Consider the following 12,353-nt stretch of genomic DNA (forward strand, 5'->3'; position numbering starts at 1 on the left):
AGAAAAGTATCTGCCATTATTAGTAAATAAATTTTAAAAAAAACTTTCTGAATCCGATGCCAATACATGTGCATCATTTAATGGATCAGTTCTAATAAAATTCCATTTGATCATAAATATGTTGGGAGATTTCACTCGGATACAGAATCAGCTATGGTTTGAGATTAATTTGAAAACATTACAATAAAACAAATCTTCAAAACCACATTCTTAGGTTATTCTTATACAATATTGGTACATCACTGTATTGTGTTTAACAGTTATAACAATCTATGACCAAACTTTTCGGAATAAGATTTTAAGTATCAGAACTAATGCCAATATTATGGATTTTTTTACAGATTTTTATAGTATTCATTTTGGCCAATATTCATATATCAGAAATGAGCTTCTCATATCGTTAAATAAGTGTATCTATCAATCAAGCAGCAGTATTGGGTCGAATTAATCTTGGCTCACCTCTGTTCAGAATTTTTTTTAAATACAATTTTACAGTGGATTTAATTTTATGATGATTTTCTTATTCCGCACCATATTCAAGCTCTGGAAACAAATGGGTGGCACAAACTCTAGAGAAAAACAAATTTTGAATTTATACAAATTGTCTGAGGTTTTCATCTTATTTAATGGGTTTCCCCATGTGCTTTGTTTATCACATGGACATCTGAAATGGAATTTGATTTTATGAAAAATCTGCACGTCATATCCATAAAAAAAATTACATTCTATTGCCCCATTTCAACACATGAAACACTTTGGTATGTTGAATCTTCCTTGAATAGTATGATTATTTCATTCCCCCACATTTTATGACTTATTACACTTAATATGGTAGTTCTTATTATGTATGTATTACTTACAATGAAAAAAAAAATGTTTAATTTATACTAGTTACAAGCAAGTAAACATATCTTTTTATATAAAGTTTTGGAAGAATCCACTGTAACTCCAACACTGATAAACTACAAATATATTTCTGATGTAGGGAGCATGTGTTCTAAAACGTTACATCAACAAATGTGTTTACATGCATGCAACAACCACAAATTAAAAGAACCAAAAATCTTATTAGTAGTAACAATGTCCAAATACAAAATTTTATCAGGTATCCTAAGAGATTTTTTTTTACTTTACTGAAAAGAAAAATGTTATTACCCCAGGTCTCTATAAGTTACAGCAGCTAAGATAATCAAATTTCCAAAAAGCTATGAAGTAGCAAAAACTGACTCATATGATAGAAGAAAAGTGACTGCACCCACTCATAAATACAGAGCATTCCCTGACATTCGCTATGAGACTCGGCAGCAAGCGGCCTAGCGTCAGCGCTTTTGTTTCTCAGTGAATGGGGTCCGCGACAGTCACACGCTACAGTCTGTTTTTCCACTCTCTCTGTCTTCACTCTCTTTCCCTTTCTGTTGACATTGAAGACTGATGCCAGTATAATCCTCCCTCGGAAGTTGCGTTGTGTCGTGTCCGTGTGTTGAAGATTGTGGCTTAATATGGCACCACAAAAGTTTACATTACAACAAAGGATTTATTTTGTGGAGTGTTACTTCGGAAAGAGGAATTGTGGAGAAGTGCGACGATGTTTTGCAACAAAATTTGCTGGTGTTCCCGTTCCACATAGGACCACTATATTAAACCTCATAAAAAAGTTTAGAGTAACAGGGTCAGTTCTGAATAAAAGTGGAAAGAAAAACCAACGTGAACTTACTGAGGAAAAACTCGATGAGATAGAACAAAAGTTAGAACAGTCTCCTCGGAAATCTATCCGCCACCTCTCACAAGAAACGGGTGTTTCAAAAACCCTCTAGGTCCCCCGATTTGTCAGCCTGCGAATTTTATTTATGGGGAAATCTAAAAAATAAAGTATACAAAGACAATCCGCACACCAACTGTGAGTTAAAAGAGAGTATTGTACGAGAAATCGGGAGAATTACAGTAGACGAACTTTCACATGTAAATGCCAATTTCCTTCGGAGATGCCAGGAATGTGTTGCAGCAGAGGGACATCATTTTGAACACCTTCTGTAGTCAAGGTTACTACACAATATGAAAACTGTAATTTTAATAGCCGACTCTACCGACTGTCATGGACCCCGTTTGCCGGGAAAGACAAGCGCTATTGCCGGGCCGCTTGCCGCCGAGTCTCATAGCGAATGTCAGGGAATGCTCTGTAGAAACTACTAGAAATTAATATAGATGTATTTCAAACCATGCACATATCAGAGTAACACAGAAGAAACTGGAATTTATAAAAATAGTCGAGCAACATTTTTCTCTTTAACTGGACCACTTTGTATGGAATGACCCCATTAATTAAGTTGCTCCTACCTATATATTTCTGAACTACAAATCCTTGTTTTGGAAGTTGTGAACAATTAATAAGAATGTCCTCCAGTTTTGAATACAGGTGAATCCCACGTCCTTGGGTGCTGGCGTGAGGTTTCACTATCCAAATACTGAGCACCCCATCGATATTCCACTGGGTCCAGAAAGGCTTGGATTTATCCAGAATCACCTGAATGGCTTGTATGTGTTCCTGAAATAAGATGTAATATACAATCTATTCCAGACAAGGTAAAACAGGCTGCATCACACTTGATTTATATCATGTTTATATTATGTGCAGGGGAACTGAGTATCCAGGCACCCGAACCAAGTGTCTCCCACAAAAAAAAAGTTATATAAAAAAAGTTTATAGTTACACGATAATTATACTAAATTAAATAAATACTAATGAAAATATATGAATTAATTAATGAATATTATATTGTTATAATTACACAAATAGGTTAAAAGACAGTACAAGATAAGATATATATATATGAGGGTCATCCAGAAAATAAAGACCGTTTGGTTATACAAAATTAAAAAAACAATATTTATTGGAAAAAAACAATTCTGTTACATACCTGAAGTTTCCTTCACTTCTCTACATAATCACCTCCTACATTTAAACATTTGTTGTATCTGGGCACGAACTTCAGAATTCCCATGTTATACTCTTCTGCCACCAGTTCATTAAGCCAGGTGGTCACTGCATTCTCCAACTCTTCATCACTTCCAAAACGTTTACCGCCCAGAAACTCTTTCAGCTTAGGGAAAAGGTGGAAATCGCTTGGAGGAAGGTCCAGACTATAGGGTGGATGATCAAAAATTACCCCTCCCAATTGATCCAGCAATTCTTGAGTTGCACCAGCAGTGTGAGGGTGGGCATTGTCGTGCAGAAGCACAATTCCTCCAGAAAGCATTCCTCGCCTCCTGTTTTGGATGGCTCGCCGTACTTTTCTTAGAGTCTCACAATAACGATTTGCATTGATCATAGTGCTTTTTGAAGGAAATGCTCGAGCAGTCTTTTGTTTGAATGCAGTGACCACCTGGCTTAATGAACTGGTGGCAGAAGATTATAACATGGGAATTCTGAAGCTCGTGCCCAGATACGACAAATGTTTAAATGTAGGAGGTGATTATGTAGAGAAGTGAAGGAAGCTTCAGGTATGTAACAGATTTTTTTTTCCAATAAATATTGTGTTTTTCCTTTTGAATAACCAAACAGTCTTTATTTTCTGGATGACCCTCGTACTATATACGTATAACAGCATGTATTCATTAATTTACCTGTAGTTAAAACCGGTATAATTTGCATAAAAACAAGTGCCTTAGCAAAGAAATTAATGTCAAATAGTTGAGGAATTGAATATTTATTCAATTACAAAAAAGGTTGTTAGATCGAGTTGGCAAAAAGTAAAGTTGCAGATTAAAATTTTATGCATATATCATCAATAGTAGTGTGCAAGCATAAATCTTTAGTATTGTCCTTCAAAAGTCGTATGATCCCAATATAATCCTTGCCTTTTAATAAGTTTAGAGGAAATTAATAAGCTCGGTTATACAAGAAATGATAAACAAGTATATTTTCATTATTTCATTTTAGTACTTGGTAAATCTTTTAGGGATGAGTCCAGACTGTTCATAACAGTTGATAACAAAAAATATGAACATGCATTAATATAGCCCCTTACTCAATGTATCCCTAAGCTGTAACCTAGCAAAGCAATAATAACAACCCCATAATACATTAGAACTCAGTCTCACCAAATTGAAGTGTTTTTTTTTCTAATTCAAAGTCCTAATAAATCATTGAATTGAATTGAAGTTTTAAGTCCACTTTATGCACAGATAGGCTAATCGGGAATAGGCCTACAGTTTAAAGTGGGATCTGATCCACTGTGCAATGTGCCTCCACTGGGTATTGAACCCGGAACCCCTTGATTACAGGGCGATGACATTACCACTACACCATCAGGGAGACCATCATAATAATTCATCTTGCAGATTTCATTCTGAAGTCTGAGAAAAATAATATTCATGCTGTCTTCATGAGTGGAAATAAACGATACAGGCACATTTGGTGGAAAGCTTAAAAGGATAGAGATACAATTAATATATATATAAGGGTAGTGCAAATGAAATATAAACTGGGGTGTAGACGTTAACACTGTTCATATGCAAGAAAATACACAATATCACAAAGATAGTGTACTGGTATTACTTCGACAGAGGCTACAGATAAGCAGACCCACTATTCAGGTAACTGTCCCAACGCTGAACAAGTTTCTGGATACAGTCTGCAAAGAAGGATGCTGGTTTCATGTTGAACCACTCTTCCATAGCATGTTGAATCGCTTGATTGGAGACAACTTGCTTACCTTTCAGAGTCTTCTTCAGCGGACCAAAGATGTGAAAGTCACTAGGGGAAAGATCTGGGATGTACGGTGGGTGTTTCATAACATCCCACCGAAAATGGTGCAGAGTGTCCATTGTTGCATTGACAGTGTGTGGGCGTATGTTATCATGGAGCATGCTCACACCTCATGACAGTTTTCCTGGCCGTTTATTTTTGATGGCCCTTTGGAGTTTCTGTAAGGTGCCACAATAATGTGTGCATCTTTTCAAACATGCATCCGTGTACACGACTTGCTTTCACCGAAAGATTTCACTCGTAGACATGAACTTCTTTGGACATGAATTGAATGACACCCCATTGTACATTCTTGGATGTATCCATTAAACATGCCTTGTACTTTCACTTCCTCCTCTACTCAGCAGATTTATGCAACAGACTGTTCATGTTATGTTCTGATACTATGAACCACCAAGCCCTATAGTGCTACCACAATATAGCTTCCCTGTCAAATACTTGCAGTGTTGTCAGCTCTGTCTATGTTTCACTTGAACAACCCTTATCTCTATCTCTATATACTAGGGTTCATGGGCGTCCTGAAGGGGGGCAAGGGGGGGGGCACGGCCCCCCTGGAAAATGAATCTCTATTAAAAATTATATAATTCAGACATAATTTCATTTCAATCACAGTAATGTATGTAAATTATTATAAATTCGTTGATGAAACATGATAATTTCAGACTGAAACAGTGTTTTTTGAGGGTACATCACTATTTTTGAGGAAAATATGTGTCCTTTGCCCCCCCTGGAAAAAAATTACCTTGCTCGCCCCTCCCTCAAAAAAATCCTGCGGACGTCCATGCTAGGGTTATTTTTTAAGTAAGGTCCGTTTTGCAATAAAAACGAAGTAAGTACATGTTTTTTTTTAAAAAAACATTTATTTTCTGAATTTACATACACTTCTCTATTTTTCTACATAATTTCCTTGCTGGTTTAAACATTTATCATAACGAACTACGAGTTTTTGGATACCCTCCTCATAGAACTCTGCCGCCTGTGATGATAGCCAGTTACTCACAGTCGTTTTCACTTCTTCATCAGCGCCTAAATACTTGCCACCCAGGAAGGTCTTCAGAAGGCGAAGGAGGTGGTAGTCGCTAGGTGCAAGGTCTGGACTGTATGGCAGATGATCGAATACCTCCCAGCCAAAAGATTTGATCAGATCTTGAGTGTGAACCGCAGCTTGTGGCCTTGCATTGTCATGAACTGACACTGGCTGACAGCATTCCACACCGTTTGTTCTGGATTGCTCGACGAAGTTTCCTTAGGGTCTTACAGTAGGAAGTTGAGTTAATTGTTGTTCCTTGAGGCAAAAAGTCTACTAAGAAAACACCCTGCCTGTCCCAAAACACAATTGCCGTGATCTTGCTCTTTGAAAGTGTCTGTTTTGCTTTCACTTTGACCAGCGATGATGTGTGTCGTCACTCCATCGATTATTGTTTTGACTCAGGAGTCACGTGGGACACCCATGTCTCATCTGCTCTGACGATATGATTCAAAAACTAATCACCTTCCTCGTTGTAGAGGGTCAAAAATGTTAAAGCAGTTGCCAATCTTTTCTTTTTGTGTTCCTCACTCAGTAGTTTAGGAACCCATCGAGAGCACAATTTCTTGAACTGTAAGTTCTCAGACACAATTTTAAACAAAACTGACCTTGAAATTTGTGGGAATTCTGATGATAACTTGGAAATTGTGAATCTCCTGTCTGCGTGAATGTGGGTGTCAACTGCCTGCACCAACTCGTCAGTGATTACAGATGCCCGACCAGCGTGCGATTCGTCATGGATGTTTTCCCGACCTTCCTTGAACAATCTCACCCAGTTTTGCACTTTACTGTCACTCATTGCATGTCTCCATAAACTTCACATATCTGGCGATGAATATCCACAGGTTTCATGTTTCTTGCTGTTAAGAATCAGATGACTGACCGTATTTCACAGTTGGTGGAGTGCTCAATTTTCTTAAACATTTTAACGAAGCATACAGACTGACGTCGTGAATGCAAATGGTGCCGATGCTGCTCAACGAATGCCGGGAGCCTGCATGTTCACTCATTCCCACACACACGCACCTACACAATTTCAAATAGTATTCAAACAGACCTTGCGCCTATCGACTACTATTAACTGGCTATCATCATAGGCGGCAGACTTCTATCCAAAAACTCATAGTTCGTTACGATAAATGTTTAAACTGGCAAGGAAATTATGTAGTAAAATAGAGAAGTGTATGTAAATTCAGAAAATAAATGGCTTTTTGAAAAACATTTACTTACATTTATTGCAAAACGGACCTTACTTAAACATTAACCCACGTATATAAAAATGGATGTACATATATGTATGTATGTATGTGTGTTTGTTCCAGCATAACTCTCGAATGCCTGGAGCAATTTCAACCAAACTTGGAACACGTATTACTTGCAATCTCAAAAGAAATACTGTAGGGGTAAGACACCCCTGGCACCCATAGGGGTGGGGTGGGAGGGGGTGACATGTAAAAATAATAAAAAACTACCAATATTAGTGTGAAATCCATATTTTTCGGGGTCACTAAGATGAATAGTGACACTGCTAATGTCGTTCCACTTCAAGTTCATCACTTATCGGGATGGGGGTGAGAGGGGGTGAAAATTAAAATGTCAAAAATGACCAAGATTACTGTCGAATCTATAGTTTTTGGGACTCGCTAAGTTAATTGGTGACATTCACGATGACCAAACTTGGTACACACATGACTTATAATCTGTAAACAAATACTGTGGTGGCAAGACACCCCTCGCACCACTACGGGTGGGGGTGGGAAGGGGCTGACATGTAAAAATAATCGAAAACAACTGATATTAGTGTGGAATCTATAGTTTTCGGGGTCGCTAAGATGAATAGTGACACTCCTAAAACCATTCAACTCCAAGACACCTCTAGAGGTGGAGGTGACATGTAAAACGACCGATATTAGTGTGGAATCCATAGTTTTCGGGGTCACTAAAATTAATAGTCACTCCCAATGCCGTTCAATTTATTTATTCTTCCGATTGGAGGTGGAACTAAAAATGTTGTTCATAGATTGTTGTTAAATTTATATTATAGTGAATTTGTAAAAGATATTACTTTATAATTTGTATACTGTACTTATACTTTTAAATACCTGTAAATAAAATTTGTTACATTTTACACTATAGTTAGAATTCATTAAACACCGGGACAACGCCGGGTAATCAGCTAGTATATTATAAAGGTTACAACACAGGCATAAACAGCCCAAAACACATTACAAGTGGTATCATTTCACAAATATTTTGTTTGTTTTTCAGACCTAATGGTGCAATACCTACCAATTAGTTAGTTGAACAATATCCAAAACAGGAAAGACTGTAAACAAAGACATGTTACCTCAGAGTTGTCAATTATTACATTTTTCTGTGTGCTAAAAATCCTAATTTTCTCTTCTTACATGTACCAGTTAAAAGAATCACACTAGCTTTGAAATATGTAATCAGTTGATACTGTAAGTTTGTCAAATTTTGAAATTTTGATACGTCTATTCGTAGAATATAATTGCTGTAAAAGTGTCCAGAGATATGCAACTAGTGTTACTGCAGGTAACAGCAAAATGTGAAGAATTAAAAAGTTATTCAAATGAAAAAGCAACATTCTTAAATACGTTAACAAACAGCGTTCCCGTCCAACTATATTGCAGAGGGAATTTTTTCTGCAGCCAACAGAAGTGAAGAGGGAAGCCGGTTCAACTACCCTGGAGAGGTAACAGGAGGAGAGGGTGCCAATGCAAGGCAAGACTGTGGGTTATTTTGCTATACTCCAAAGCCAAGGCTGTATTTAACTACAACTGAGACCGGTTAGGTAATAGACAAAAAGATAGTTCCTTGGTGTGAATCGTGGTGTGGACAAACCTTGTACCAAAGAATTAAGTTGGCAACAGTAGTACGTACAGCTGGACTTCCCTTCTAAAATTTGACTGTCACTGGGGGAGTGAAATTCTGTCATCTGCTCACCCCAACAAACTTCAAACTAACCCGAGAAATTTGTGTTTTTTCTTCTTCTCCTTTCCACCTCAATTGCAAAGAGAAATAGAGATGAAGAATTAATAAGGTTCGACCACAATTCATTGGATTTTCGCGATAACTGTCTCATAACAGGTAGTTCTTTCTAGGACTATAAAACGTCTAAATCACTGAGCAGATTGAAAAAAGAAACAAAAACATACTGAACAAAAATCTAGATTGAAGGCATGTTTGTGTGTGTGTGGGGGGGGGGTTGAGATAAAGTAAAGTGCTCCCCTGTGCTTAGCACCATGTCATGAAGGCATATAGGGGGTGTGGATGATGATCCGGTCATGAGTGGGGGTGATGTGATCAGCATCATGCCCCTGACTGCCTTTACCCCCCAGGGTTTCCCCCAGGTACCCATGTCATTGGGTGCTGGGTGGGCGCCGGGGCCGCTTCCAAAGTTAGAAAAGTTCCCGGATTTGAACCGGCCGGGGATCGAACCCGGGACCTTGAGCATGGTGGTCAGATGCGTTACCGACTGAGCCACCATGGCTACTTGAGATGATAATGGATAATTTCTAGCAGGCATAATTGCCGTACTGATGGCCGATAACACAAGTCACGTCACACCACTGCCACTGGGTGTATGTAAATCAAACAATGAGGAGACAGATTAATTCAAATGCTGTGCACAATGTAAATTTGCAATTGTTCATTGCACATACATGTGGCTGTAATCCAGGAAGTCAAAATTATTCTAAACGAAAGTGTGAAATAAACACACAAATCTTGTGTTGCAGAACTGTTTTCTTGGTAGGAGCTAAAATATCTTAAATGTTTACCTCCGGCTTCTCGACTGCACAAACTTCCACTCCTTCATGAACAGCTAAATTATAATTCATAAGAAAAGTGGACCACTGCTCCTCTGGTACTTCTTGAACAGAACTTCCATCCAAATCCTCATTTCGTGCCGAACGCAGAAATTTATGAGCTTGCTTAAAAGCAAATTCTATAGTCTCCCATGGCACCTATTAATAAAAAATAAAGTGTCAACAGTTCATAACATTATGTAGAAGATAAAACACAAGGCATATTATTGAAATATTTTCAAGGAATTTCATTATAATGCAACTTTGTACATTACATGAACATTTATTTAGAAAAGCATGAGTGATCACATTCAGAAACTAAAATCTGTGTTACTCTGGCACTGCATCTTGAGGCATATACCAAATGATACAATTGGGTAACATATTACTATGCTAAATTCAATAAACACTTGCAATAGGGGTAAAAATATATAGAGGGAAAGATACATGAGCATCACCAGAAGTTGGATAGCCATTGATATAAAATTGAATGTTATTATAATAATTATTATTAAAATTAGGGCTGAACCTATACTGATACCGATGTATTGGTATTGGCCAATACCAACAGTATCGGTAGAAATTTTTCCACCAATACCAGCCGATACCATTGATTTTGAGTCACTAGAAGCGTGACCAAAACAAACATTTTCTTTTTCAAGGGTTCGTTCACCTTTTCCAACTTACCTTTGACTTTGAAGAAAAATGAAAAATAGGTATTTGTACATTTGTTAATTGAACGTGGACTCAAGTTGCATGAACAGCAAGTACGTAACAAAGATCCATACCCAGATAAGACTCGTGGTCAAATATCTTGCAAATCAAGGGTAACGTGAAATTATCCTCATTGGAGTTACTTCGAAGTCTATCAGGCTTTGTTCCTAGAGATGCGTTCTCGTGTAACAATAATCCCAATGAGGTCCCAGTAGCCAACAATGTACATGGTGTATTGTGGACATATCTCTCTTTAGATAGCTCCCACAGTCAAAACAGTCATGTCATCGCCCATGTGAATGGTGGACGTGTCTAAGACATAGTACATAGCATATTCAAATTCCAATACATGGGCTAATCCCTCTTCTCCTTTCCACCTTTAGACTTTTGTTTGTCCCGACCTAGATAACTTGGTTTCAATAGGCATGTTTCGGTACAGGGAACACGGAAAGGGAACAATTTTCCATGCAACAGTTGATGGCACTTACTTTCTTGAAAGTCTAGTGATGGGTTTGGATTTCTTTCCACGCCAAGGGAAGGATAGAATAGACCTATGCATTTACTTTTTTTTTTAGAAATCATTTGCCGAAAGTATATATGTCGGAAGCAAAGTCACGTTTGAATATCATTGTACTGAAGTCAATAGAAGCAAGAGACTGGTAAGTTTTCATTCTCTCCTTACATTATGTCTAATCTTTTTTATTCTCCTTGTTAAAGGCCAAAAAATAGACAAGGTAGGTTTTACATTACAGTTTTACTGTTAGATTTAGATGTCGTATCCATGGCTGGTAAATCGCCAATTATTCTTGTGTCCACGGATGATTTAATGCTAGTTTGGGAAGAGATATCCCTTAGTTGTAGAAGAGGATGAAGAGGCATGATTTCATTTTTCAACATTTGGGTGGGGGCAACATGATCGCCTCGATCTTAGCGTCTCATAATATTTCTCTCATATTTGAAACATCTGATCGTTTGTCACTGATCTATAGAAATCTGTAAAGTTGAGATTTATTGTTGCAAGGGGTGCAAAGGGGACAATTGCCTTTCCTAATACTCTTACTTAGAAATTTAGTGTAGAGAAATCTTATTACCATTATTAAACAATATTATTCTCTTCAAAAAATAAAGTATTTTCAAGCCGACGAAAGTTCCAAGCAAATACGGTGGGTTATTTGCTATGTAATTGGATTATCTCACTTCGTTCTCCAGCAAATTATTTATTGTTAAGACTCATGCATTTTATTTGTTTAGCCTAGTTGTGCTGGCAGAATAAATTGGTCACACATTGTAAGTGAATAAATTATGTGTAGTAGTTTTGATTCTGCTGTACAAGATCATCTTTATATGTAGTTTGAACCACAGGAAAGGAAAATAAAGGGGGAGGGGAACAGAGGCCATGGAGGCTGAAATTCTTCTAATAAAGTGATTTTCAGCAGGTTCGGACACACACTATGCACAACATGTTCCATACCCATCAATACAATAGAACAGTGAGATGTAATGGGGGGCTTTTCTTTCTCTGACTGAGGCTTTTGGCCCCCTTAAGCAGAGGGTCTGCACACGCCTTTGACCTCTGATAAAGGGGTAACAATATGCGAACTCTGAACAAAAATGTATCCGTCTGCTCAAGGTCTAGGGTTTGTTTTTGTGATGAAATAATGGAAAGGAATATGACAAGTTGGGCAGACGGCAGAGATTATATGCACCCAGTGAATTTGAGATACAAAATATCACTCACGAACCGATCACACAACACTTACCGTTCCAGTTGGAGTGAACTTGCTATCTTCTTGCTCAAACAACCACTTCAGAAGACTGAAGCAAGCAGTCAGACGGTAGTTATGAATGAAAGCATTGACTTCATTATCTTGAGTGTTCAAGTTGAAACATCTTGGGAAGAAAGTATCGACATTCCCAGAATCATGAAACCAGTGTGCACGTTGCAAGACTCTATTCAACCCAGACTGCAAATGTACAAAAATGTGTCATGAAGGTAGCACTATAGGCCAGAGGCAAT

General features: G+C 37.7%; 1 protein-coding gene across 1 annotated transcript in view; it reads right to left on the minus strand.

The window, feature by feature from the left end:
- The window catches only part of LOC145988392 (tubulin glycylase 3A-like), a 63,618-nt gene that overhangs the window by 27,932 nt on the left and 23,333 nt on the right, over positions 1-12,353 (minus strand). Inside the window, exons 6-8 of the mRNA XM_083123271.1 lie at positions 12,097-12,300; positions 9,596-9,781; positions 2,335-2,542 (exon numbers count right to left, since the gene is read on the minus strand). Coding sequence (XP_082979397.1) covers positions 2,335-2,542; positions 9,596-9,781; positions 12,097-12,300 — 598 coding nt within the window. The remainder of the gene's footprint in view (positions 1-2,334; positions 2,543-9,595; positions 9,782-12,096; positions 12,301-12,353) is intronic.

Source organism: Lepisma saccharinum, chromosome 5 (assembly GCF_977018435.1).
Source record: "Lepisma saccharinum chromosome 5, izLepSacc3.1, whole genome shotgun sequence".
Classification (NCBI taxonomy): Eukaryota; Metazoa; Arthropoda; class Insecta; order Zygentoma; family Lepismatidae; genus Lepisma; species Lepisma saccharinum.